This window comes from Pollachius pollachius (genome assembly GCF_949987615.1).
Source record: "Pollachius pollachius genome assembly, chromosome: 6".
Classification (NCBI taxonomy): Eukaryota; Metazoa; Chordata; class Actinopteri; order Gadiformes; family Gadidae; genus Pollachius; species Pollachius pollachius.
Window position 1 is genome coordinate 10,500,255 of NC_136939.1, and position 22,339 is coordinate 10,522,593.

The following is a 22,339-nucleotide window of genomic DNA, read 5'->3' on the forward strand; positions in this document are numbered from 1 at the left end:
ATCGAATGCATTTTGTGGGATTTGCGTCTCCCTTTGTGAACGGTCATGGATGAATCCTGCCTCGGGTGAAATGTGTAGTCTATGCTGCTACAAGCTTGTGTCTGTAACGCCGTCTCCGTAGAGTTAACTTTAAGCGTCTAAGGCAAAACGTATCGTCAAGTAAAATCGAGCGCGTAGCCAATTTTTTTCAAGAAAGAAATGAAATGCATGACTTGCATTCGGAATGAGGAGCAAATTGCTTTAATGGGATTAAGACTGGATTGCTTTGAGTCGTAAAAAGTAGCAAATCACTCACTATCTTATTGAAGGTGTCGGCTGACAGTGATCCAATGGACTACCAATTACTGGAAAACCTCTCAAACCTATTTTTATAAAGCCGCAAGATTCAGATTTTGGGTGTCGATGGTAACGGAGATTCGTATGCCCAATGGTATAGCACCAAGAAAGGGTTGGTTAACATTTGTTTCTGTCCGTTGCTGTGGAGATGCGAAAAATGTTTGTGCGTTTGTGGGAGCTTCATCTTAGTGTGTTCATGTAAAATATATTTATACATTCCTGTGTGTCTCCTCTGTCCTCTCACATTGGTTTTTTTTTTAACCCCTGAACTATACGCGCTATACACGACAATAACTGTAAAAGTTCAGACTGGGTTCAGATTATACATTTTGTTCACTGCAACACAATATTTGATCCCTGTAAATAAAAAAAGAGCAATAGGCTAACGTTGTTTTTACATTCAGGTCAACCTGAATTCACAGGCTTAAATAATCTATTTGTGTTTGAATGAGACCACGTCAATAATAAATAAAGAAAAAAATATAAAATACCCCCAAGAAACTCGTTTGAAAACTTCAATTATGCTGTGAGCAAGAATTCAACATATGTCAAAATAGATAGCGACTTCCTTTTTTCTTTTAAATGATACTTCGACATCGCTCCCTCATAGCCTGAGGTGGCCTCAGGTGCTCGTCACAGGAACCTGGTCCCCCTGGTAAACAATGCCGTAACGCCACTGTCTACAGAGAGCGAGGCGGGCCGGCCCGCTTTACAAGCCGACCGGCCCTTTCGTCTGGCACGCGCCACTCACCGGAAGCCTAGGGGTTCACGGCTGAAGATCTGAAATCAAACCCCGAGGAAAAAAAAACAAACATAAAAAGAAGAAGAAAAATAAAGATACAAAATAAAAACAGCTCTAAGGTTTTGGAGGAAGGGTGAAAACTGGAGGCTCAGCCGTTGAATCTGCAGCTTGGCAGTGGACCAGTTCAGCATTACTCTGATCACCGTCGTCAAAAGGACTCGACAGACTCTTTTAAAAAACATCAGGACGTCACTCCTAAAAACACATTCACATATCACACACATTTATCTTGGTTGTCTCCCCCGCCTCCTCCTTCTGCGATTCCCTCGTTTGAAACCGAAATATTGAACAGATATTTGGGCGTTTCGTTATTTTTTCTTTTTTTCTTACCATCCCCCCCCCCCCCCCCCCCCCCAATCAGTGACCCTATCGACTTCCTTCCACCGTCATCATTCCTTTTCTATCCTCTTCTCCTATTTTTTTCATCTTTAGCCCACCTTCTGGGGGTTTGTGGCGCGCACGCCCTGCTCGTACGTGATCCTCTGGCTGATCAGGTACTGCGCGGCCTGCGTGGCGGCCGGGGACCCTGTGATGGTAACTTTGCGGTTCCGCGTGCCCGGGATGAACTCCCCCTTTTTGGAGATCTGGATGCGGGCGCCCGTCAGCTCCTGGTACTCCACCAGCGTCTTCCCTCCTTTCCCCAGGATGGCGCCCACCAGGTTCTCCGGCACGGCGATCTCCACCACGTCCTTGGCGCCGTCGCCCAGCTTCTCGGCGGCCAGGAGGGAGGACGCCATCAGTGGGGACGAGGCGTTCAGGTAGCCGTTGGAAGCCCCGGTGGCGGCAGCCAGGGAGCCCAGCGAGAACCCGCCCAGGCCCGCCGCCGGGTGTCCGCCGCCGGAGGCGTCGCTAGCGTAGGAGGCTAAGAGGTTGGCTGCGGCCGCGGCGGCGGGGTTTGCGCTGGCGGCCACGGCGGCGAGGACACCAGAGGCGGCCGCCGGGTTGAGGCCCAGGCCCAAGGTGTTGGTGTTGTAGCCGTAGCTGGCCAGGGTGTTTAGCGCAGAGGTGATGGCCAGCAGGTCATTGCCGGAGAAACTGGACATGGCCGTTGGGAACGTGCCCATTCCCGTCAGGCCGGCCTGGCCCAGGAGGCTGGAGGCGGTGGCGGCAGCCGCGGCTGCGTTTGGCAGCACTTCGGCGGAGTTGGCGTAAGGGGAGCCCGTGGGGTTGGAGTTGGCCACGGGGCCAGAGATGTTGGAGTAGGAGATGTTGAGGCAGCTGCTGCTCTGGGGGTCCTCCTGGATCTTCTGAACTATGATTTCCACGGCCTTGCGGTTCTGCTCGGGCTCCCCGCTAATGGTGACCACCCGCTCCTGCAGGTTAATGCCCTCGGGCTTCTGGGAGAGCTGCACCCAAGCCCCTGACTGTTCCATCACTGCCTTTACTGTCGCGCCTCCTTTGCCAATGATAAGCCCGGCTGTGCTATTGGGCACTATCAGTTTAGCCTGCAGGAGGAAACGGAGAGATTGAAATCGAACGAAAAAAAAATAAGGGGAGAGGAGATGGGAGTCTTTTAAGTGGAGCAACGAGGGACAGGGGAGACGAATCTCACTGAGTCAGTTTACTACAGTCGCTCTGGCTTTACTCAGCACTTCACTAATCCCAGGGGTTTAAACTGCAGCTGCCACTCGGCTAATGTCTAACTATGAAAGACTGGGGGGTAAAAATAACCCTTGTGGCCTTACATTCTCCTGACCTCTGCCACGCTACGGGGTCACGGCCTCAGGGAACCACCAAAACTAGCGACTCATAAACACAAGACACCAGGACCAGGTAAGGCATCCCAATGATCCGTATATGCACACATTAACGGCTAGACATAACGGAGACACGTACGGCATGCCATTCACTCGAGGTGTTAAAAGAGTGATTGACAAGCATGGGGGGGCAGGCCGCATAGCTCATGCGGGCTTCTGTGTGTCGCTACAGGGTTGACAGTGAGCGTGTATTGTACCTGTTTAACGCGGTCGGGGTTGACGGTGGTCTGTGGCTGTAGTATGCTCACGGGCTCACTCTTCTGGGCACTCTGGGGCATCTCGCGGACCTTCTCCGCGATGAAGTTGTGGACGCCATTGAGAGCTTCCACGGTACCCTGTATCAGACACACACGCTCTGTTGTTCCTGTGTGGGGGAGGGAAGGCAGAGGTTAAAGAACCACCGGATCCAGTAGTGTGGATAGGCAATGTGCCAAAAAGGAAAACCCAGGTTTTCATTTATATATTTATAGATATAGTTAGATATAGTTTTTTTCCATTCACACATTCAACCGAAAAACAGCTGCATGAAAGAAAATGTAAAAAAAAAAAAAAAAGGAAGAAAGAATATGCTTGGTTAGCAAGCTACGGAGATATAAAGCATTCCCCACTGATGACGTAAACCATTCAGGGCTCTGGATCCGTGGAAGTGTGTAGTGGGCCGGTGGTTCCAACAGACCACACACTCGTTCTCCGTCTATTCTCTATCTATTAGTAGGGTCTTCCACGCTAAAGACCCTTCCAGCATTCCGTTACCATGGTGAGGGGGCCATGGAGTAGTAACAGGTAATGCAACACCAAATCCCTTTTTAAATGCTTGTGTGAGCCGTTTCCTTTTTTTATTGCATTCACTCTCTCTTTTGCTCTCTGTCTCCCTCACTCATTTTCCCTCTCTCTCTCACTTGAACACCCAACTCTGCTGCTTTTTATAACAGCTATAAAACTAAGGGGCTGTTGACCATACATTAGTAATGCATTGCACTGGCGATACTCTCCATGCGCATTTCAATTGCTACAATCGGAAGCTAGCTCATTCTGAGTCCAGTGGGTCTCAAACTACATCATTTGATTGGTACTAAAATCTGGTTTGATTATAGAATGAATTATAGAACCAAGAGACTATTTGAATTTGTGATTACATATGAATGATTGAGCAAAGATACCGAAGAGGGGAAACACGATACACACCGCACTAATGAGGAAAAAACTGAAAACAGAGCTGGCTAATAAGGAATTGTTAACACAAGTTACAGAAAGAGAACATATTGGAACTGGGATTTTCCTCCAGAAATGAACATCTAAAAACTCAAATAGATGAGATTTACCGATGGTTGCCTATCAATAGACAAAATGTAGCTGTTTTAGCTATTTTGTTTGTGCATTTTCATGAGGAATGAATAGGCATCAGCAAATATTATTTAGAGCTATTATTGACCATGTATAACAATTTAAGCACATTAAAACAGTAAGTTAACTCATATCAATTTACAGTATTAAGTTAAATAGTGTTTTTCAGTCCACCGAGATTAGACAGGGTTTGCCCCTCATACGGTTAAGCAGAAGGGCAGCGCTTTGAGTCCCATCGACGGTACAGACCGTGTGTCTCAGTGCGTACCTCGTTTGGTTCCCTCCCTAACCTCCAATCGTCCTCAAGTGGTGCTGTAGCCCCAGGTCGACAGAGTGATCCATCACCAGACGGCCCGGCCTTCTCCATTAAACTCTGCTAATGGTCACCAGTCGGGTCTGGGATTCAATGTGGCGCTCATCTAGGTGATTTCTTACGTGCCTGTCGGGTGGCACGCGGCGTCATTCAAACTCTCGACGTCTTGTTAATTAGGAATTATTCATCTGAATTTTAAATCGACGAGCAGAGCAAAACGGCAGGCGAGGATCGCACGGTGAGAAATGTTTGCCGTTTTACCATGTCATTGCCTTGCATTTGTGTTCCTGCTGGCATGCTTGCATTTTAACTGAGTTAAGTAACTAATCTACTAATCTATTAGAACCACGATGACCAATATACACCAGTTAAGAGCATCTTCCACCCCCCCCCCCGCTTGTCATATACTACATATTATTCCATATACATCATTTTTTTCAGCATTTTGTAATTCAGGGCAGTCTCCTATCCAAAGCCTCTCCTGGTGAATTCAGCTGCATCTCCCATCTTTAACTGTCTATACATGGCTGGGTTCCAATCTTTGCTCCTGCCTGATGTGTTTGGGTAGGACATGATGGACAGCATAGTTTTTCAGCGCACTCATCATTTTGTAGAACTCGCTGTGCCTGTCTGTGTGTACTTGTTTTTGGCTTCCTGTAGGCTCTGGGTGAAATATGGTGCAGAATGGCAGTGCCGTCTGCCCGGGTGGACGGGAGAAGGTATATACGAGGAGGCCCAGCGTTGCTGTTGGATGTTGCGCCGCTAAAAGCTGTGGATAATTACGTTGTTTTTTTTATCGTCCCATGGAGGCTACTTCGAGAGGTTTGTAAATAGCCCAGAGCTAAATTGGACAGAATGGGGAATTGTAGTCAGCACTATTTGACCTTGGAAAAATTCCATGATGCAATATAAATAAATAATACAGTAAATAGATAATAAACAAATTTCACTGTAAAACATGACACTTTCTTGAAGCAAACAAAAGCCCATTGTGCTGAATACAAGAGTTTGTGAATGAGTGTAATTCTATCCACATTGATAATATCAAAGCTCTTCCAGTATAAGGTCACACACTTGCTAACATGGTTAAGCTAGCTGGGCTGACGGCAAGCCAGACAAAGCATTTTTTGTTCAAATTAAGAATTCACACAGCCCTATTTGCAGCTGCTTTAATTTCATGTGGATGCATCAGACGTGCGCGTCTGTGAAGCACTTACGAATGTGGGTGTGTGTGGGTTTAATTTTAATCTACATTATGAGTTGTTGAATGCGGAAAAATGTCACGTCGATACAGGCTGGGGTAAAATTGCAGCAACTGTTGCGACAATAGAATCGCAACAGTAAATCATGTGTGAAGCCAAAAACTGAGGAGCTGATCACTTCAATGCGATGTCGCAACCTTCCAAATTAATAAATTTTGGTCGTGGCGCAATGTCTTTCTGTTCACTGGTGCCAACTCTTTAAACTATGAAACTTCTGGGAGAAGAAGAAGAGCAAGGGAGCAAGACAGAGAAGGAGAGGGGAAAGTTGGCTTGCATCGAGGCTGCCGGAGTACAGCTGGGACAGGGTCACGTCCACAGAGAGAGGGATTGGAGCAGGCTATTTCTGGGCCTGAACCCCCCTCCCCTCAAAACTACCCCTCCAGCAGCTCCGCCCCCAACACACACACACACACACACACACACACACACACGCACACACACACGACGAAAACACAGACACACACGACAGACACACACACACACACAAACACACACACAACACAGATAGGCAAACACACACACACACGACACAGACAGGCATACACACACACACACACACACCTTACAAAATAATCATGCATCATCCACACCCTTCACTATCTCCTGCCATCCATCTCTGTCTGTAACAGCGGGGCCCAGCGGTTTGCACAGCTCCCATCTAACAAAAACCTTTGAATTCACCGGGCTTTCGCTCTATTCTCTTTCTTCTCATGTCCAGGGGAGGGATCCCAGAAAGAGTGGAGTCACCGCAGCATGGCAAGCGAGTGAAAGAAAGGCAGTATCTATTGTGTTGTCTCCTCCAGCTCATTCGGTTGTCGGGAGTGATAGTGGCATTTGCGCGAGCTCTGGGATAAATCTTCCTAAGCCATATATCTCCCCTCTATAACAGCTGAGGGCATGACCTAAGTGTAACGGCATTAGTGTGGCATGTTAGCCAGCACAAAGGGCAAAATAATTGATTATGTAAAATGAGAAGAAATGCGAATAGGTTGCGAATCCTATAGCTCCATACAGCTGGGGCCGCCTGCGTTAAGTTCAGTGGTTTCTTTTTTGTTTTTTTTAAGTGGTAGCCTACATTGACGCCATTGTAAGAGGGGCTGTAGAGAAACCATTGTGCAGTGTATGGTAGTGGTCACTTTACTTGGTGGGCCAGGACAGCATCCAATCAAAAGCTTGCCAGCACCCCTCTCTCTCTCTCTCTCTCTCTCTCTCTCTCTCTCTCGCTCTAAACTCCTCTTCTCACTCATCACAGTAATGAGTAGGGGGATGGGGGGGAGCAGGTGTTGACTACAGACTAAAGGCAGAATCAAGGATACATGTAACTCCTTTCATTGGTTCCCTTGCCAACCAAAGTAACAATTATTATATTTTTCTTTTTTTTCCCAGACATTGCTGTACACAAGCGCGGTCTCTTTCAAGGCTAGCTTATTTCCAACTGGAGGCGAACACAAAGGCGACTGGGCGAGGAATGCGTGGACGCACGCACACGCTTGTCCATCTTATTTCTTCCCCATCTGGAACTGCGGCGCAATGCATTGCCAAGTGAAATGCAGTATTTCACACATAACACGCGGTAATAAAAATAAAAGGCAAGCTGTTTTGGCCAAGAAATGTTTATTTTCTACCAATAAAAATGTGAATAATAAAAAATAATTAAGCATAGAACAGAGTGGAGCTAGTATAGCTCCACTAGAGATTTATACGATCCCATGCGTTGTGCAATGATTTCAGATGGATTTGATAATTTCATAGAAGTATTTCATGCCTTCCATAATCAACCATAAATCCTGGTATAAAAAAAAGGAAAAGCATAACCAACTCTGGTATGTGCCTTTCACTGTAGTAACACTTTACAGTGACCAATTTTCCTGCAGAAAAAAACTATAACAAAAACGCAGCACTGTGCATCTATTTTTGAAACAGGAAGTATTTGGCTTCATCAGTTATCACAGAAGACATCTGGACCTAATCAACCGACTCTCAGCTCCTATTAATGCTCAGCAGGTTGAGGTGTCCTCTGAGGTATGAAGGACAAACACACACTTTCCCTACAAGATCGAGGCGTTTCTGTTCCCGGGATGGGGTTGTTCGGGCAGTGGGTGGGTCCAGCCCTACGTACAGTAGAGGCTGGACCGGATTCCATCCCCTTCCATGTTTCTCCTTCCTAGAATGTTTGAGTCTAGGGAGCAGAAACATGGAATGTCCATGACTCATGCGGACAGTATGTCTTCTGCTTGTGAGCTTGTTATTTTTTTCTCTCTGACCGCTCTCAATACCATAAAATGTCTGCTACTATTTTTTACTTTTGTGTGCATTATGTTGTTCTGCAACAGTTTTTTAACACGTTAAAATAGCTCTGCGATAAATACTGACCCGTGCACTAGCAGCAGCTGACCTGCTACACACACACCCCCATACCGGTAAATTGAAACGAAATTACCTTCAGGATTGAATTGCATCTGACACAGTATTCACTTACACGTGTTACACGATAAGAATGTGCGACCTATGTTGTGTTTTACGGCCGTTCAAACAAACACAGCAGGACTGAATGGCGTCATCTTCCAATCACTGCCCCCTTGGTCGATACGCAGTAGACCGCACTTTTTTAAATGGCAACCAAACAGTGATATGATTGGTGACTGAATGCGAGCGCCTACCTGGGTAGAAGTCTTTGGATTTGGACAACTTGATGGTGGCTCCCGTCTCTTTCTGCAGTTGTACGATGGTCTGGCCGCCCTTGCCAATTATAGAGCCGGCTGCATAGCTGGGGATCAGAACCTTCAGGAAGTACTCACCCTCCTCTGAGGGATGGGGAAATAGAGGTGCGCGCACACACACACACACACATGTGCACGCACACACAAACACACACACAGAAACATACACGTTAGAGTGGTTCTGGTCGTCATTATATGCCTTCCAAAAAAAGGAAGTAAAATTGTGATATGGTAACATGAGGCTTTTAAGATGTAATACAAGTCGTCTGGTTGTCATGTTGTTGTGATGTTGTTGTAGACTCAGTTCTATGAGCAGGCTATGTCATAAAATGAGATTCTTGGTGACCTTCAGTACAACATAATCAGAACCACATCGCTATAATCAGAGATTGGTGGCATGCTCTATGTTCTGTCCCAGATTTCCAGTGGAGTAAAAGTTGACCTCCTTTCCAGTTTTGCAGAGGACTAAATTTAACCGTTTTCAAGTTTTCAGCCACCTCTGAAAACCTGCTGTATGGAAAACAAAAAGGTCAGAACAAACCCCATTCAGAGTTCTGTAGCATTCCACGATAATTACAGAGAAGCGTGATTAGGACTCATGCTCACTTAATAATTATTCAACAAGCTGTATACCTGGGCGTGTTACAAACACATGCACGCGCACGCACACACACACACACGCACAGACACACACAGACACACGCACACGCACACACACGCACGCACACACACACACATGCACACACACACACACACTAACATAGGGTTCTGGACAACGAGATACAATACACACACACACACAACCGATATCTATGCTGTGCGTGGAGAGAGCCAATACGGCGTGATCCCGAGTAATGAGAGGAAGTGATGAAAGCATATGGGATACAATCCCAGAGATTTGTTCCGAGGGTACACTGCCAACACCGCCTCAATCTCCTCCATTTTGGAAACCACTTCAGTGGCTTAAAGAGGCTCAAGCCAGCCAGTGATTGATGAAACTTAAAAAAAGATCCAAAACAGAACAGGACAGAAATGTTACAATTAAAACAATACCACTTTCTGCCTTTTTTCGCCACTAATCAAGACTTTAATCAGCGAGGTGAGAAGTGTGTCCACAGAATTCCCCTTCCACAATTAGAGTGCTGATAATGAAAGAAGCAATCAGCCACACACCGTGTACGGACTCTGACTTAGCAGTCATCGTGCAAACACACCGAGACAGGGCTGACGGGAAGAGATGGCAAGCGGTTCAGCCCCTTTTTTTCAGTCACAGTGACTCCCACCAAACACATGCAATGAAGAATGTGCACGAATGACACACTTCAAAAGGGGGTACTACGATGGTATAAGAAGGCACTGGGAGCGCGGTGCCTCTCACTGCCAATTCTTGACCTCTGCTTGCAACGCTCCGATCGCAATGACGTCATGTCCAGACCCTTTTTTCCCCCCTCGCTGCCTTGAGAGGATGACATCACTCCACTACGGAACACATGTACGCGACCAGCTGCGCATTCACAAACCGACCCGTGCTCGTACAACAGTTCATTTTATTTTTTGATGGAGAATGTCAATGGCACAAGGTCTGTGACCATTCCACTGCGTGCCATTCCTCATATTGTGTGGGGGGCGATGCGTGTGTGTGAGTGTGTGTGTGTGTGTGAAGAAGGATTGGACAGAGGTTGGAGACCCCTGGGCTGGTGACTTGTTGCCTCTGTAATGCACTCATTAGTTTCAGATCATAATGAACATGACACTGTGACATCGAAGCATTTCACAGCCGATATGTAAGCTGTGCTCGCCCGCTCCCATTAATATGCCCATCGCGTTGCATCCGGTCTTCGTCCATCTCCATCTTTCTCTATGCATGATGTCTGCTGAACCGTTTACATCACCAAGGTACATTCACAGGTGATCGCCAATACGTTTACCCATGAAAGCTATGGAGTGGACTCATGCATGCGAGAGCGTACGTTAACAGATCTATTGAATCGCTTGCGTCTTACAAAGCCAACAATTGCCAATAACCCATCATTTTTCTGTAAATGACTGGGCGTCAAGCTACTAGTGGGTTTATTTGATGCCTCTTTCTGCACACATCTGCCCTACGTTGAAGTCAGCTCTCTGTTTTACCGGCAATGAATGCCAATAAAGATGACCTTGGTGAGAAATCTGCGAGGGACTGAGGTGATCAATGGAAATTCTTTGTCAAAAGGTCCCTTTTTTTGGCCAGCGATGCTGCCCAGATGAATCTGTGGTGCATCGTGGAACTATCTCCAGCTTAGGAGCTAGACCTGTTGTTGAGCGACGACACCTACGACCCACTGCGTAACTTTCCCCTCCGTCTCCGGCCAGGGGAGCCAGAACCCCAGCGGCCACGGCGTAGCCACTCGGGGCCAACCTCCGTCACCCAGCCCGCAGCCGTTTCTCACTGCCATTAGTCAATAATTAATTCCTTGTGTTTGGAAATCACAGTAACAGGTTTTAATGGTGTCATCTAACAGAGTAAACATGACAATCTGTTGCCGCAAAACCCGCCAGGGAGCGGGGAGAAGTGGGGAGATGGGGAGCAGTAGTGTGGGCCCACTGGGGACGACAAACGCCTGCCGGGTTTGGCAGTCCCGGTACACCCCCCCAATCCCCCCGCCTCACCCCCACCCACAACCACCACCCACCCACCCCCGAAGCGACGAACCCTTGCAGCCAAGGCTCGGAAGAGAAAGAGTGGGAGAGAGTGGTGGGAGAGAGGGAGAAAAGGGACACTGAGCCAAACGTGTTTAGTTAAGTCACCAGAGGGGGGTGGGTCAGGAGGAAATGCCTTGTGACTGTCCTCCCTCCTCCCCACTATAACCCCTCCAAGTACCCACTATGCATTTCAATAGGCCAACCTGCCGCTGACGGACGGCAAGGACGGTAGACCAAAAATGAGCAATTTAAATGAAACAAATTGAACTGCGGCGAACCGGCAACGCTGATTTTTTAAGTAGTTTTAGCACAACCGGATGAATTCAACAAGTCATATGACCCCCCCCCCCCCTCCAAAAAAAATGATTGTATTACGAAATCAAGAAAGAGATGAAAACGAATAGAGAAAAGAGGTGGTTGGACTCTTACCCATTCTGAGATCTGCTGTTTCGGTGCCTCTCTCTGTCAGATGGCCATCAATGCCGGAGTACGATCACTAAAGCTTTCCTTAGCGTTAGACCAGGCATAGGTGCAACGGTGGTGTTGAGGAATGCGACCAGTCAACCCGTTTTTTTTTTGTTGAATTTTCGACGGGGTTCTCAATACATCAGCGGGTGCGCGAAAACAATAAAACAAAACAAAAAAGAAAAAAAGAAATCGGTTTCACCGTGACATCCAAGCCATGCCTGCAGCTGGCCAGAGCCTCAATTGTCTGAGAAAATGGTAATGCAGACTCTCAGTGTTTCTCAGTGAAAGACGGCACGCATTGTTCGAGCCTGCATCGGTTTGAAGGCAGAGGAGGAGGAGGAGGAGGAGGAGGAGGAGCGGGTGGTGGTGGTGGTGGTGATGGCGGGGAGGGGGGGGGTCTTCCCTGCCGCATCACCCTTTTCACTTGCTCTCATCCATATTCATCGAGTGGCCTGTCCGTCTGCGGCAGCGCGGCGCGACTGACGCCTGCCTGGCCCAATCGGCAGCCTGCTCCCCCCCCCGACCCGACCAACCCCACAGCACACGTCATGGACCCGCCCCCCTCCGATGCCGGTACCAAAAAAATAACATATTTTCTCCCTCCCTGTGCTCCGCCTCTTTTGACGCAGCACTATAAAGTATGGCGGTCCATTCAGTCCCCCCACCCTCGCACCCCTCAACATGCACACTTTTATTTGTGGAAAGTGACAAAGGTGAGGTGGCCACGAGAGCGTTTGCTGGAGTGGCGAGCGCGTCTTGAGTGACCTTCAGTCGCGTGGATCTCATAAGCCGCCGATGACGCCGACATAGCGGCGGTCTGAGAGTGTGTGTGTGTGTGTGTGTATGTGCGTTACGCCACCACCCCCCCGCCCCCAGTCCCCGCCCCCGCCAACCCTCTTTCTTTCCTCTCTTTTTTTTTTTCCCCCCACCAACCCCCCATCCCAAATCCCTGAGACGGCCATGTTTGAGCGGGGCGGAGGGGCTCATCAACCATTGCAAATGGCAGTGCCGCAGAATGGTGGGAGGGGGAGGGGGTGGGGTGGGGGGAGGAATGGGGGAGGGGGGGGGTGATGAAGCCAATCACTACGCCTATAAATCTTACGGCGGGAACTGGAAGGATCCTCGGTGAATGGTATAAGTGTAATGCGAATGGTGCAATGTGCATGTCGATGCGCCGGGGGTCCGGTCCCTGTACGAATGCTTTCTCTTGGTGGGTGGGGGCTCTTAAAATGGGACTCGTTTTTTAAACAAGTGCATTTTTTCTATTCAACTCAAGGACTACGTGATCGTGGCCCCACATGATTATTTTTATGGTGGCGGTTGTGTGTGTGTGTGTGTGTGTGTGTGTGTGTGTGTGTGTGTGTGTGTGGGGGTGGCTACGCCTCCTTGATAATTCAACAATAACGCTTATCTTATTGATTGAAACATCCGCCAGCTTTACGGACACAGCCGGCACTGTGAACACTGCTCCCCTTTATTGTCTATCCATCTCTGCTTTGATTTTAGATTCACACTGTCTTCATCTCTCTCTCTCCCTTTCCTTCTCCCCTCTCCATCTCCCTCTTTCTCCCCCTCTATATCTCTCTCTCTCACTCTCTCTCGCTCTATCCATCTCTCTCGACGCCACCTGGCAAATTCACAGTCCGCTCACGTCACGGCACTCTGCAAGGGCACCTGTGTCCTTCTCCCCCAAAAAAATAAAAGATAAATAATAAAATAAATGAATTCAAACAACAGCTCCCATGTCCGTGCCAACCTTCCCATTTGCAACATTACAGGATCATACTAAATCCTTTTGGTGAACGACCTTTCTGGAGGAAGACGCTTTGCCAACGTCATGTACTCACATCTGCTAGTTAATTACAGGTTAAATTAGAAAACACGGGAGGAAAACAATATGAGGGATGTTCATTTAGAAGAGAGAACAGGGCAGCTGATAAGAGTGTAATTTCTCCCCCACCCATACCATGTCTATTGTGGATTAATTGTCTGTCGAACCTAGAATCCATGTGCAGAGGCTCTTGCTTGGAAAAAGCACAAGCCTCCTTTCCCCTCTTTTGTTGTATCTGCGGTCATGTTAATGATCAATTCAGTCTGAATACGGAGATCAATATCGGACACAGTCAAGGGTTTGCTGATTGAAGGGAAGGGTGCGTGTTAGCTAGGCTGTTTACCTCTCGGCAGGCACTAGGTTATACAAACGTATGAAACATTGAGTGAGGGTTGGTCATGTGAGGTTAATTTGTTCATATTTATGACAGCGTAACACACACCCAGGTGCTGTGTTGCGATAGCCTCTCCATCTATATGAACAGCAAGCAGTTCTTCAATTGCATTTTTGTGGGGAGGGGGTGGGGGAGAGGGTCTAAAAACATGGTTGCCATGGTTGGTTTTTGAGCTCTTCCTTTGTGATGCTTAAAAACAAAAGCAGGAGTCAGCCACACTGGTTCAGCTAATACACACAAATGGTGCTGGATAAACAAAGCGATGTTACAAGTGAACCACTAACAGCCAACATTGTTAGTTTAGTAATACAAAATAGATGCAGAAGAGCTTTATTTAGGTTGGATTGTGGTATTGAGTGTAAACCTGTACAAGGCTGCATGACATTTAAAATGTGAGTTCTTTTATAATGCCTGCATAAGCTTTTTGCATTATTAACATCAATCTCAATAAACATTGTTTCATTTGTATTTTCCCAAATTGGTTAAAACTATAATGGAATAGTAAGCTAACATCAGTATTGAGCCTGTATGAAAAGGATTTTATCAGATGTGTGTGTTGATTCACTAAGGATTTTGCCCCAGCAATATTTAGTTTTGGTAGCCATCTGGAAAATGTTTACCCCTGAGAACAAAATGGTATCCTCTAGTGAGTTAAAAATTATGCTAGTCAATATTGCTTCCACCCCCTCCCCCTACAATTAATTGTGAGGAAATATGGAGAGTTTAGGAGGTATTTTAGGGACCACACGAGTACAATTCTATATAGTGCCTCTTTTTCCAATCAAAATGTCTGAGCCTTCTGTTCATCACGACTGGCCTACACAACATATTGGAGTGTACCAGGTTGAATCATCCATTTTAAATCAATTTTCAGTAGATTAAAATAAGAGGCTTCTCAGTATGTTTTTATTCTTGGATGCAACGGTGAAGTTGCAAATGGGGAACAAGCAGCAGCACAAGCATAATCTAAAATATTATTATAGGAGTTATAATGGTCCATTGAGATCACATAGGACATAATGTAACCACATCTTGTCCTCACCCTTAAATGGGATGTCCACGTGCTAACCTGCACACAGAAACACCACTGGTTGGAAGCCTCCAGCGTTGACTAGCCTACAATCTGATAGTCGAGTACAGGAAGGATTCAAAAACAGACTAGTTGAACATACCATCTGTTGAAGAAATGGCCATGTCTACGCTCCACGACAGATAACACACCACTCATCTAAGATGAGCTCCCCATGGGTACCGTGCAGTTGAAAATGACTGGTGAAGGTGAAACATGGATATGGATAAACAAACATGCTACTAATGTGTTGAGCCTTACCCGGGCTACCACACTTGGATTTAAAGCCTTGTTGCTACTGATGAATGATAGCCATGTTGTAGGTGTGGAATGTGCAGTAACTAGCAGGACTTCTGCTGGTCTTACGGCGGTGTGTTGGCAGTGCAATATGCACTACTTGTTTATGATGAAGCTTCATGACGTGTAGCAATATCTCATCAGAAATAGCTCTACATTTCAATTTACTCCTACTTCGTTGGTGTCTTATGCCAACTTGATTCTCAAGTTCATCAATTAGTATATAATAAACATAGAACACAAATTAACTGTAAACAAATAAACCTTTGCTGTCATGATTGTCAAAAGGAAGGGTCAACATCCCATATATTTGAATGTATTTGCTTGGAAGGTCGGCCCTATGCAGGACTAGTAAAGGGACAGCTAAAGTCCTATTAGTCCATGTAACCTTTCATAGAGCTGTAATATTGGCCTAAGATTAATGTTAATTGTCTGTCAAACAATACTAATCTTAAAATACAATTGTTGTTGTTTATTGAAAAGTGTCCAAAATTACAGCCCGAGGCAGCAGTCACCAAGGACAATAGTTATAGTAGCGTGCGTGAGCTTATTATATAACAGTTAGCCTAATTAATGCTATTCTGTGTTCCAAAACACCCAAACCCACAGTAGGACGACAGTGAATAAATCTCGATATTTGAGCAGGCACTTACTTTTTGGAAACCACATAGTAAAATGTTTAAGGTTGAGCCAATGGAAAGGGCTGTAGTAGTGGTCCGTAGTCAGAATAATTCTGCTGGGACTTATGTGAAAGTTTCTCACTTCCCTAACGTTAAACCCCTCTCGTTTCTATTCAATGAAATATATCCAGATGTGGAGCTCCAGTGTGACCGAGGTTCATGTTCATAGCTGACCTCACTGTTCATCATGCAGTCATAAACTAGGTTCAAGTCAACACCAAGCGGAGAGGCTGCACGGATCAGTGGAACTCTGAAAACGGACAGGTGTTCTAACCTACAACACTTGTCTACGGACCGCACTGCTCCCTGTGAGTGTCATCTCGGCCTGTGGCCGATGAGCGAGGTAAAAATAGTCTCCCAAGTGTCCACAAAGAGGATCCTTACGATGCATACCGTGTGATGTGCGGGCCTCAGACGACGTGTCGACAGGGTGTCGATGGGGTGACTCATGTCTCTCTTACCTCCTGTGTTGGTGCGTTTGGTACAACCAGCCTCCTCAGCCGGAGTTTCCAGCGACCGTTTTCGGGAGTCTGGCAGCTCAGACTCCATGTGGGTCGGTTGTTCGTGAAGGTTGGCATTTGAAAATATCCCGTTATGTTCCACGGCTCCACCGGCCATCATCATTCCGAGCCGTTAACGCCGATATATATTTAAACAGGAAAAAGTGCGGGTCCACGGCGCCCCTCAGCACGTAAAAAAAAAAAGCGCAGCGAGGGAAAAAAAAAAGGGCGAGTTTTCTCGATAACAACGGCAAGTTTGGACCGTTTTGTTTTTCCCCTTCAAATGTTATCAACCGCGAACGACGGACGAGACAGACGGCGGTGGCCGCGGTCGTGCTGCCAGGAGCTCGGCGCTAAAGCTAAATATAAAAACCCATTGAGGGAAATGAATTCATTAGCGCGCGCACTACACTTTACTTTAAACACAGAATATCCTCCGCCAATTCAGCACGTCAACGTCTTGCTGCAAATCAATGCTGGACTGTCCCCATGGTGAACTCGCAATGTACTACCGCAGAAAGATATGTGGGATAAATATTTTTTTTATGTCCACGCCATCTTCCGTACCGTGTTCTTAAGTCCCGGGTCGGTATCTGATAAGTAGTGCAGCTGTTGTTATTGTTGCCTTTGTAGTGAGAGAGCGATCTCTTCTAACGAACATGAGCGGACCACAGTGCCACTGGCAGGCGAACGAGGACATCTCCTGTAATCAACGCACATACAAAACGTCTTCATCAGCCCCAAAAATAGCATGGGGTTTGAATGATATGCAAATTAAAACTGCTTAAAATAGTCTTTTTCCGTCAACTTATACTTTCCAGTTTTTAACCGCAATACATTTGAGGTTTAATAAACATGTATTGCAAATACTATTGAAGTTACATCAAATGAATATTACTTAATGGCCTATGTGATTTTTTTGGAAGACGTTTCTATCCAAAGCAATGTGCAGTGAATACAAATTAGAAGCAGATATGGGTTCCTGGACTAGGAGTTGAAGATTACAACTTTATATAGTTTTATTTATAATTTACAATCAAGCAATATATCGATACAGTATGTGTTCTTCTTGGCCAACTACGAGGCTAATTCCTAAAAGTTGTAACTAATCCAAACAAAAAGTTAATTAACTCATTTATTTAGCTACATCTTTAAATAGTCCAAAAGGTGAAGGTTGACTGCAGTTCAGGGCAAGCAGATGGTCGTAATCTTTTATTTCATGGTGGTGGTGGTGGTTGGCAAGTCGACTCTGGTGCCCTAACTGTGTCTGCCTTATCCTGGCTATGGTGACCCGAAGACAATTCAGAGCCAGGGGTCATTACGGGCAGTCTTCTGGAGAGTCTCTGGAGAACCAAATCAGCAGTGCTGGAGAGGGAATGCTGGGTAACAAAGAGGGAGATAAAACTTTTTAAATGACTATATTTCAAATGGGGGACTTTCAGAATTCAAATGTCTGAATATATAAAGAAGACCACTTTTTACAAAAAGCGGAAATTAGGAATAAGACATTGGATTCCATTCGGGTAGTCATGTCACCTAGCAGACACTTTTATACTAACAGCTTTTTTTTCATTTAAACCTCACTCAAGGATGCCTACAGGTAGGCCGTGTGGATATTGGGATTCAAACCAAGAATCTTTCAGCTCAACCTTAAACCTTGCCAAAACACTGGCTTAGAATTGCATTGTAGACAAGTGGTGTTTGTTTTCAGTGGTCATTACAAACCTGCATAATGTGCAGTCCCTTCAGTGTGAGAATAGCGAGCTCTTTCAGCCCGTCCCCGGTCAGGTCCGAGTAGGTAATGGATAGCACTGGGCTCTTGAAGCTCCGCCTCCACACCATTTGAAACAGCCTTTCAGATCCACCGTGCGGCTGCTCCTGGAATTTATAGCAAAGTAATTCCTGTTTGGAAGAAGAAAAGAAATAGAGAAATGGAGAATTAGTACGGTATTCATTTATACAATGATGAACTCATATTTTATTGTTAAAAACAGAAAAGGTTGTTGAAAGGTCAAATCATTTTCAGGTGATAGCTCCCAAGAGGCCCCTCCCACCACGGACCTGCCCATAGGTTCCGATCAGCACTTCCTTCTGCCCGTCAAAATCCAGGTCAACGACCAGGGCACAAAGCACTGCATCCCATTGGTCGCTTTCCAGGAGGAACTCTGGATGGGACATACCGTGCTCCTGGATATCTCTGGTAATAACCCACCACAAAACAGCAGTGAGGACGTTTGTAAGTCTGTGTTTGAGCAGTGGTCACTCTCAGGTTGCCATGGGGACCCCTCCAGGTCAAACAGAGGAGGATTAAAACACAAAACAATTGCAGAGGTACAATGGAGGAATAATGCAGTGGATTACACTGGTGTGTTGTCAATCAATTCTTACTTAAGCCATTACCTACACACCTGTTTAGACAAGCACCATTTTAATATTTGTATCTTATTTCTCACTGGCCTAATTTTTCTCTTTTATTCAATTGTATGCTTTTACCTTTATGCAACTAAAGGTTATACATCCACAATGCACAGCATATGCGGGACTGATGCTTACCTGTAGACAACAGCCGTCTCTATAGTGCTGGTGACCAGAAGATTGTAACTACCCATTTCTTCGCCTGTAAAACAAGGACCATTTATCTTTCCCAAATGCTGTTTATCAACATATGGAGTGTTGTAGAATTATATGTAGAATTAAAGATATGTACAATTAAATTGATTTTTTTGATACTATTACTATTTAATGATTTATTAAAGGCTTTTACCCACAGCGGCATCCATTAAATTCAGTTAGAGGAGCATTAGGGTGCAGGTAGGGGTTAGGCCTGCACGCTGGAAGCATCAAGAATGACTACAGGAAGCCTTTTGTATCATACCCAGTAGCTTCCCTCTAGCCACTACACAATCTAGCAGTGAGGTGTTATTGTTGTGGAAGAGGAATCACCCACCTGTCACCTCTGCTGTGGTGCTGGGGGAGTCCCTGTTCAGGGAGAATAGGAGCACTGTGGATATAGGGCTGTCCTGTAGCACCTGCCAGCTCTGCAACACCTCTGACACAGAAATTCACAGAAACACAGCCGAAAAAGAAACACCTCCGGTTTCAGTACGTGAAGGGAATTCGTTTGTTAAAGGAATGAGGACTTTCCTGACAACTTGTTTGGTATTTGATAATCTAATATATAATCCAGTTATATATGTTCTTTAATATAACTGGTCATGCGCAGATTCAAAATACTCTAAGGATCATCATTTCCACAGTACGTTTTCTGAAACCTTTTTCACAGAAGTTCACATGAATTATGATGCATCATTTATTTACACCCAGGGGTAGACATCACCATGAATCTTGGCCTAAAGCCCCCCTCCTTCCCTCACATGCCCCCTGCCATCCTACCAGAGTCCCATCTCACCTGGCTTGCTCTGGTCAACCAGGGCCAGTCCAACGCAGCCGTTCTGACAACCGTAGGTGGAGAACCTCCGGCCCCCGGGAAGACTCAGCGTGTCCAGCCACAGGACACTGATGACGGGACACAACCAGAGAGAAAGCGAAATAGAGTGGTTTATGTTGTGTTTGTTTCGGCCAGTGCCTAGTCACTTCGTGTTGTGGACACAATGCTGTCTTCAGCCAAGGTAGTCTTCTAAGGAAGACTCCTCCTCCTGAGGAAGTTTTTTTTAACTGAAATAAGTTATTATTGTATTATGTATCATGGTCTCAAGTGAAAAAAAACTGAACTTTCAACCTGCTGCGCATGATAAACAGTTCTCTCTTTGAGATGAGAACCTTTTATTTATTTGTGATTCATATCCGACATGCCTTTGATTAATAAATCCACAATTAACCATATTTCCAGAGACATTAAAAGGTAAGTGTTAGGAGGCAGACTAACTTGCTAGGCAGCTTCTGTAGCTCTGGAAAGAGCCTTTCCACTGGCTGCTCCTCAAACTGGTGGAGGGACGCATTCTGGTGGACACAGGACGTCTCTGGTCAGCCTAGTAATGCTACTTTGAAAAAATATCAACAAGCACAGGTAAACGCGCACACACACACACACACACACACACACACACACACACACACACAAGCGCTGTTTTTTACCTCTTTGTAAAGGTGTATCTTCTGGTCGTGGCCGCTAAGCAGAAACACTGTCTCACGTCCTCCACCTTCACAATGGACCCTAAAGATTGAAGTATCAATGTTAAACATTTGATAGAAATCGGCTGATAATAACATCAAGCCCACCCTTCTGTTCAACGGCAAAGACCTGAGAGATAAATGTAAAGGTCATGATGTTATTTTCTCAAATATTTAGAATCTGTGATAATGATGCGTCCCCATTTTGGATGGTAGTTTGTCAACCAACTTAACCATCAATCAACTTACTCTGTGTGGTAGAGCTGGAAAGGAGTAAACTGCAATTCCAGATTCAGGCAACTCTCTATTTGGGATATGGACAAGAAGGTCAAGGATCACAGGTAGATAAGATCAATGATGGATTTGGTGGATTAGATGAGTACCTGAATGGACATTATAAAACCATATAACAGAGACTCACGTGCGATGGACTCCAGGTTGAACTCGGAGCCAGGTTCATAGTCACAGTAGATATTCAGGAATGGGGTGGCTTTGTCCCCTGAGTCCTGATGCACATTGAAATGAACACTAACGGACTAGAGATCGACACAATTTCACATCATCACAATAGTATCTGGCACACTTTGAAATCAAAATACCTTTATAAACGTGATCCCTACTACCAGCCCTCTGTTTGGTTCAGATTTGTTGAAGGCATCGATTGATACAATCTCGGCATCAACTAAGACAAGGAAGAAGCAGATATATACGCGTTTAATAGTCATGCCGTGTCTAGTAAGGGCTGGCCCATGTCTTGGGAACCTCAAAAGTATTCAAGTTGATAAAGTGTGCACAGTGTTCCGTTTGTTCGTCCTCACCTGGGATGTACGTGAACTGTACCTCTTTGGCAACAGGTCGCATTTTTTGTTGGAGTTCTTGATACCTGAAACACACCACTTTGCCTTTCAGGGTTGCTGCCAGCAGCTCTTGCTCTCCAGCCTGACATAGTCCATATATATTACTTTGCGAAGGAAAACGTGAAAAACTGTCCTCGACAAAAGGAAACGCGTCCTTCTCTTCAGATTGCATCCTCGGGAGTATTTCACGACGGCATGTCAAGATTTAATAATAATAAAAACATGAATATTGAGCGTCTAACAGGGCATGCAGTAAAACATCCGGTTTGGGCGGAGTCTTTCCCACATCGACCAATCAGGCGAGGCTGGCCAGTTCTTCTCACTTTCTTTTTTTCAATTGTTTATTACATACCCTGCCTATATTTCTGTCCTCCATAGATACACATTTATATCACAATCATTAAAATGTCCGTATAGAGGGCCGTCTGTTTCAAGATTGATACATGCTTTACCATGTCTTACATCTCTTCACCATGTCATACTAAAATGTGTTAAATTATCCTTAAAATAAATAATTGTGCAACCAATACCTTGTAGAAAACGTTCAAGGACAATGGAGAAATACAAAATAATATTGTTTTTGGATGAACCAATCATCTTTTTCCGCCAGGTGTCAGTAAAGGCCCGTTACCTGTTTCAGCGAATGAATGAATAAAAATATAAATAATCGTTTTATGTAGGCCTATATACAATCAACATATATAAATGTTTATATAATATAGTCCCATTGGGAACGAATTTACTATAGTGAATCGACCTAGTGTTTTTTTTTTAATATGATTCCTTAGTTTATGTATTTATTCATCTCAAATGTTAAGCTTGAGACTTAATCTTCTGTTTTGTGACATTTGCAATCAACTATATCAACCAGCATTTGTCAGTTGGACAATAATTAA

The 22,339-nt window shown here is 45.4% G+C and overlaps 2 protein-coding genes across 2 annotated transcripts; both read right to left on the bottom strand.

The window, feature by feature from the left end:
• Positions 1 to 1,566: 1,566 nt before the first annotated feature.
• LOC307077040 (RNA-binding protein Nova-1-like) lies at positions 1,567 to 16,579 on the bottom strand (the record flags this gene model as incomplete). Its single annotated transcript, XM_079738295.1, has 4 exons — positions 1,567 to 2,583; positions 3,093 to 3,259; positions 8,475 to 8,618; positions 16,417 to 16,579. The coding sequence occupies 4 exons, from the start codon at positions 16,577 to 16,579 to the stop codon at positions 1,567 to 1,569; spliced, it is 1,491 nt and encodes a 496-aa protein (XP_079594421.1).
• Positions 16,580 to 17,510: 931 nt separating this feature from the next.
• kptn (kaptin (actin binding protein)) lies at positions 17,511 to 21,683 on the bottom strand. The gene is made up of 12 exons (XM_079738296.1): positions 21,405 to 21,683; positions 21,186 to 21,268; positions 21,008 to 21,092; positions 20,836 to 20,890; positions 20,551 to 20,629; positions 20,342 to 20,415; positions 19,865 to 19,971; positions 19,403 to 19,504; positions 19,009 to 19,072; positions 18,517 to 18,652; positions 18,181 to 18,357; positions 17,511 to 17,834 (listed from the first exon to the last, which is right to left on the bottom strand). Exons 1-12 carry the CDS (start codon positions 21,613 to 21,615, stop codon positions 17,673 to 17,675), a joined length of 1,335 nt encoding a protein of 444 aa, XP_079594422.1. The 5' UTR covers positions 21,616 to 21,683; the 3' UTR covers positions 17,511 to 17,672.
• Between the last annotated feature and the right edge of the window lie 656 nt (positions 21,684 to 22,339).

What these genes read in the sequence shown, in the direction of transcription:
- kptn (XM_079738296.1), bottom strand. Translation starts at nt 21,615, where the DNA reads ATGCAATCTGAAGAGAAGGACGCGTTTCCTTTTGTCGAGGACAGTTTT. An exon ending in TGATCGGAACCTATGGGCAG is followed by an intron (nt 18,358 to 18,516) that starts GTCCGTGGTGGG and finishes TCTTCCAAACAG; the next exon opens with GAATTACTTTGCTATAAATT. An exon ending in AGGGACTGCACATTATGCAG is followed by an intron (nt 17,835 to 18,180) that starts GTTTGTAATGAC and finishes TTTGTTACCCAG; the next exon opens with CATTCCCTCTCCAGCACTGC.